This window comes from Salmo trutta, chromosome 21 (genome assembly GCF_901001165.1).
Source record: "Salmo trutta chromosome 21, fSalTru1.1, whole genome shotgun sequence".
In the NCBI taxonomy this organism is placed as follows: Eukaryota; Metazoa; Chordata; class Actinopteri; order Salmoniformes; family Salmonidae; genus Salmo; species Salmo trutta.
In genome coordinates, this window is record NC_042977.1 from 36,639,025 (window position 1) to 36,645,573 (window position 6,549).

Genomic DNA, 6,549 nt, shown 5'->3' on the forward strand with positions numbered 1-6,549 from the left:
TAATGTTTTTGTACATTTTATTACAAACATGTTGAGCCATAAAAAAGCATACATAAATACCATAACAACAGTGAATGGTGACAAAGTAAAAAATATTTACCTAAAAAATCTCAGGACATTAGAAAGAACGACTGACCAGCAGACTTCTCCTTACTCTCTCTCACACACACACACACACACACACACACACACACACACACACACACACACACACACACACACACACACACACACACACACACACACACACACACACACACACACACACACATTATATTAGGCTATAGCCTATTGTCTCTGTTAACTGGAGTGCAGACTAGATGACTCTGACTCTGTCGTTGTGGACGTCATGGCGCCTGTTCGTCTACGTGGGACAATCTTCAGGCTGGAGGTGCGTGTAAGTGTGAGGGCGCGGCGAGCAGAACTCTTGAACCCCACTCCAAGGAACGCATAGAGCAGCGGATTCAAGCAGCAGTGAGCGTACGCCATTGGTTCAGACACCGCTAACCACACCCCCAGGCCTGACTCCAGCGTACAGCCTCGAGGGATCAGCTCCAAGCGGAGGAGCGCATCCACGGCAATGCCAATGCAGTACGGCAGCCAGCAGAGGAAGAAACAGAGAACCAGAGCTACAGTGGTCCGCACCGCCCTCCTCTTCTGTCTCTGGCCCCCCAACGGACCCCGGGTCAGCCTGGACACAATCACGCAGTAACACACCAGCAGCACCAGGCCCGGCACCACCAGCCCCACCAGCACAGTCTGCAGGTGGAACAGGGACACCCACAGTGGGGCGTTCTCCGGCGGGTAGAGCCTCGTGCACACCATCTCCCCCTCCCCTGCCTCCTGGGTCCGAGCGAACACCATGTCAGGGATGGCCAGGAGACCAGCAGGCAGCCAGGCACCAGCGTACACCAGCCTGCGTGCCAGCAGCTGCCGGGTGTGTGTGGTGCTGGTTACCGTGGCTTTGACCACTGCAAGGTAGCGGTCCAGACTGATGAAGGCTAGGATCAGCACACTGCCGTATAGGTTCACTGTGTAGATGACATGCACGCCCACGCACATGACTGCTCCGACGCGCCAGTCCCCGAGCGCAGCATCCACAGCCCAGAAGGGCAGTGCCAGAACGAAGAGCAGGTCGGCAGCGGAGAGGTGCAGCCGGTAGCGGTCCGTTAGGCTAAGACGGGCCTTCCGCTGGCAGCCCAGTACGAACACCACCAGGCCGTTCCCAGTGATCCCCAGGGTGAAGATGATACCGTACACCACCGGGAGGAAGATACGCTGCACACTTGGGCTCAGCAGCTGGTCACATGGCTCCTCAAATCCAGTGCCGAAATCCCCCAAGCCAGAACCAAAACCGGAACTTGTGTCGTTGTAGTCATAATCCGATTCTGATATCACAAAGTGCTTCAGAGAGGGGAAGAAAGAGAGGATAATTGAGTAAACTTGCAAATACATGTGCAAAACTCTAAGTGAATAACATGATAACTGGGATAAATGTTCCAGTAATATAAAGTCCCATAAAAGTTTGTTAACATGGTCTAAATAGTGAATGAAACCGTACCTCATAATAGGACATGATGGAGCCAGCTTACTCTCTGTCTCTCCGTTCTTTACGGCCCTTTTCTCCTTTTCTTCTCAGAGTGGAGTATAGTTTTGTACCCGGTGAGGTTAAATAGCCGTGCCAACACCGCTCCCTCACTTGCTCCACCCTCAACCCACACACACACACACACACACACACACACATCTGTGTCCCGTGGAAACGCTTTTCCTGTTTTCGAGGTGTCAGGTGCTGAAAGTGGCTATATCACAGGATATTGAGTGTGTGTGTGTGTGTGTGTGTGTGTGTTTGTGCCTTTGTTTATTGTTTAGGCTCCTAACATCAAATCTGTGAGAATAATATTGTTGGCAATAGCATGATGATATAACACTGTTGTCTAATTGACAGCAAACCAAAGTAAAGAGGAAATGTTATAAACACATTCTCACTTTAGTGCGTGTGTATATGGGGGTACAGCTGCACTGTGTATGTGTGTGTGCGTGTGTGTGCGTGCATGTGTGTGTGTGTGTGTACGAGAGATAAACAGAGAGAGAGAGAGAAATAGAGAAATAGAGAACTGTTTTAGTGTTGCACCTCTCCCTTTTACACAGAGCTGAACAGTCCTGCATGAGTAGCTGGAGTTTCGGCTCTGTGAGAGAATTCTCACACTGGCGTCATCTGATATATGGTTATGATTGTGTGCAGTGGTGGGAAAAGTACCCAATTGTCATACTTGAGTAAAAATAAAGATACATTAATAGAAAATGACTCAGTGAAAGTTACTCAGTAAAATATTACTTGAGTAAAAGTCTAAAAATATTTGGTTTAAAATATACTTTATCAAACGTAAATGTAATTGATAAAATGTACTGATGTATCAAAAGTAAAAGTATAAATCATTTCAAATTCCTTATATTAAGCAAACCAGACGCCATATTCTAGTTTTAGAAATGTACGGATAGCCAGGGGCACACTCCAACACTCAGATATAATTTACAAACAAAGCATTTGTGTTTAGTGAGTCTGCCAGATCAGAGGCAGTAGGGATGACCAGGGATGTTCTCTGTTTAGTGAGTCTGCCAGATCAGAGGCAGTAGGGATGACCAGGGATGTTCTCTGTTTAGTGAGTCTGCCAGATCAGAGGCAGTAGGGATGACCAGGGATGTTCTCTGTTTAGTGAGTCTGCCAGATCAGAGGCAGTAGGGATGACCAGGGATGTTCTTTTTATAAGTGCGTGAATTGGACCATTTTCCTGTCCTGCTAAGCATTCAAAATGTAACGAGTACTTTTAGGTGTCAGAGAAAATGTATGGAGTAAAAAGTACATTATTTTCTTTAGGAATGTAGTAAAAAGTAAAAGTTTTCAAAAATAAAAACACTAAAGTGAAGTACAGATACAAAAAAAATGACTTAAGTAGTACTTTACACCCCTGATTGCGTGTCTGTGATATTATAGTCATGAATGTCACATGCTTATCTCCTCCCATTCTCTGTTCAGTTAAATACCTGCTGGTCTCCACAGGTACTTTCACACTAAACGAACACTGTGTCTTATTACCGTGTTGCCTCTCAGTGCGCCAGTCTATGCTCCACATGCTCAACTAAAGATTAACGTGAGATCTGGAGGCGCAGGGTGCCTTTGCTGCATTCTGGGTGCTCAGTCTACCCACAGCCAGTGTGTGAATTGTGTACAGCAGGGATCATCAACTAGATTCAGCTGCGGGCCGATTATTTATCGAGCGGATAGTAGGGGGCCGGACCTTAATTACAAATTATTTGTAGACTGCAAATTGACCGCAAGAATCCCAAACAGAAGTAATGTTTGACTAAAATATAATCATTTCAAACCTTGCCTACATTTGTATACAATCACGTCTCTCTTTATAATGCGTGGGAATAATTAGGAACACATTTTCAAAAATAAAATCACTAGGAGCTGATTTCCTGGTGTTTTTATAGTTTTTTATGTCCAACAATAAAAATTGCACACAAAAAATAATATATATACAGTGCATTGGGAAAGTATTCAGACCCCATGACTTTTTCCACGTTTTGTTGCATTACAGCCTTATTTATAACCTTTGTTTTAACTAGGCAAGTCAGTAAAGAACAAATTCTTAATTAGCGCAAACTGGCTCTAAACAGAATAGAAAGAGGAGTGGGAGGCCCCAGTGCGCAACTGAGCAAGAGGACAAGTTCATTAGAGTGTCTAGTTTGAGAAACAGATTCCTCACAAGTCCTCAACTGGCAGCTTCATTAAATAGTACCCACAAAACACCTGTCTCACTTCAACAGTGAAGAGGCGACTCCGGGATGCTGGCCTTCTAGGCAGAGTTGCAAAGAAAAAGCCATATCTCAGACTGGCCAATAAAAAGAAAAGATTAAGATGGGCAAAAGAACACAGACACTGGACAGAGGAACTCTGCCTAGAAGGCCAGCATCCCGGAGTCGCCTCTTCACTGTTGATGTTGAGACTGCTGTTTTGTGGGTACTATTTAATGAAGCTGCCAGTTGAGGACTTGTGAGGCGTCTGTTTCTCAAACTAGACACTCTAATGTCCTCTTGCTCAGTTGTGCAACGGGGCCTCCCACTCCTCTTTCTATTCTGGTTAGAGCCAGTTTGCGCATTTCTGTGAAGGGAGTAGTACACAGCGTTGTACAAGAGCTTCAGTTTCTTGGCATTTTCTCACATGGAATAGCCTTAATTTCTCAGAACAAGAATAGACTGACGAGTTTCAGAAGAAAGTCCTTTGTTTCTGGCCATTTTGAGCCTGTAATCGAACCCACAAATGCTGATGCTCCAGATACTCAACTAGTCTAAATAAGTCGTATTGCTTCTTTAATCAGCAAAACCGTTTTCAGCTGTGATAACATAATTGCCTAAGGGTTTTCTAATGATCAATTATCCTTTTAAAATTATAATCTTGGATTAGCTAACACAACGTGCCATTGGAACAGAGGAGTGACGGTTGCTGATAATGGGCTTCTGTACGCCTATGTAGATATTCCATAAAAAATCTGCCGTTTCCAGCTACGATAGTCATTTACAACATATTTCTGATTAATTTGATGTTATTTTAATGGATAAAAAAATGTGTTTTTCTTTCAAAAACAAGGACATTTCTAAGTGACCCCAAACTTTTGAACGGTAGTGTATATGTAAAATATATTTATCCTCCAAAGAGGGGGAGTGGTGGAGGGGTAAAACAAATAGTTATTTACAATGACTGCCTACCCGGGCGGCGATGGGCCAATTGTGCGCTGCTCTATGGGACTCCCAATCACGGCCAGTTGTGATACAGCCTGGAATTGAACCAGGGTCTGTAGTGACACCTCTAGCATTGAGATGCTGTGCCTTAGACCGCTGCGCTACTCAGGAGCCCGAGTTAACATGGTCTTCTTCTAAAATTGATTAAATACATTTTTTTCCTCATCAATCAACACACAATGCCCCATAATGACAAAGCAAAAACAGGTTTTTAGAAATGTTTTCAAATGTATTAAAAATAAAACAGAAATACCTTATTTACATAAGTATTCAGACCCTTTGCTATGAGACTCGAAATTGAGCTTAGGTCCTGTTTCCATTAATCATACTTGAGATGTTTCTAAAACTGCATTGGAGTCCACCAGTGGTAAATTCAATTGATTGAACATGATCTGGAAAGGCACACACCTGTCAATACAAGGTCCCACAGTTGACAGTGCATGTCAGAGCAAAAACCAAGCCATGAGGTCGAAGCAACTGTCCATAGAGTTCCCGAGACAGGATTGTGTCTCGGGAAGGCTACCAATTTTTTTTTTCAGCATTGAAGGTCCCCAAGAACACAATGGCCTCCATCATTCTTAAATGGAAGAGGTTTAGAACCACCAATACTCTTCCTAGAGCTGAGCAATCGGGGGTGAAGGGCCTTAGTCAGGGAGGTGACCAAGAACCCAATTGTCACTCTAACAGAGCTCCAGAGTTCCTCTGTGGAGATGGGAGAATCTTCCAGAAGGACAACCATCTCTGCAGCACTCCACCAATCAGTTTGCTAAAAGGCACCTAAAGACTCTCAGACCATGAGAAACAAGATTCTCTGGTCTGATGAAAACAAAATTGAAATCTTTGGCCTGAATACCAAGTGTCACATCTGGAGGAAACCTGGCACCATCCCTATGGAGAAGCATGGTGGTGGCAGCATCATGCTGTGGGGATGTTTTTAGTGGCAGGGACTGGGAGACTGGTCAGGGTTGAGGGAAAGATGAACGGAGCAAAGTACAGAGAGATCCTTGATGAAAACCTGCTCCAGAGCGCTCAGGACCTCAGACTGGGGCGAAGGTTCACCTTCCAACAGGAAAACGAGCGTAAGCGCACAGCAAAGACAATGCCGGAATGGCTTTGGGACAAGTCTCTGTATGTCCTTGAGTGGCCCAGCCAGAGTCCGGACTTGAACCCGATCGAACATCTCTGGAGATACCTGAAAATAACTGTGCAGTGACGCTCCCCATCCAACCGGACAGAGCTTGAGAGGATCTGCAGAGAAGAATGTGAGAATCTCCTCAAATACAGGTGTGCCAAGCTTGTAGCTTCATAACCAAGAAGTCACAAGGCTGTAATCGCTGCCAAAGGTACTTCAACAAAGTACTGAGTAAAGGGTCTGAATCCTTACAGTTGAAGTCGGAAGTTTACATGCACTTAGGTTGGAGTCATTAAAACTAATTTTTCAACAATTCCACAAATTTCTTGTTAACAAACTATAGTTTTGGCAAGTCGGTTAGGACATCTACTTTGTGCATGACACAAGTAATTTTTCCAACAATTGTTTGCAGACAGATTATTTCACTTATAATTCACAGTATCACAATTCCAGTGGGTCAGAAGTTTACATACACTAAGTTGACTGTGCCGTTAAACAAATCAAATCAAATCAAATCAAATTTATTTATATAGCCCTTCGTACATCAGCTGAAATCTCAAAGTGCTGTACAGAAACCCAGCCTAAAACCCCAAACAGCAAGCAATGCATGT

General features: G+C 44.3%; 1 protein-coding gene across 1 annotated transcript; it reads right to left on the reverse strand.

Annotated features, from left to right (window-relative positions):
* On the reverse strand, window positions 1-1,716 carry LOC115157336 (C-X-C chemokine receptor type 4-like). Its single transcript, XM_029705508.1, has 2 exons — window positions 1,562-1,716; window positions 1-1,404 (listed from the first exon to the last, which is right to left on the reverse strand). The coding sequence occupies exons 1-2, from the start codon at window positions 1,574-1,576 to the stop codon at window positions 301-303; spliced, it is 1,119 nt and encodes a 372-aa protein (XP_029561368.1). The 5' UTR covers window positions 1,577-1,716; the 3' UTR covers window positions 1-300.
* Window positions 1,717-6,549: the final 4,833 nt, after the last annotated feature.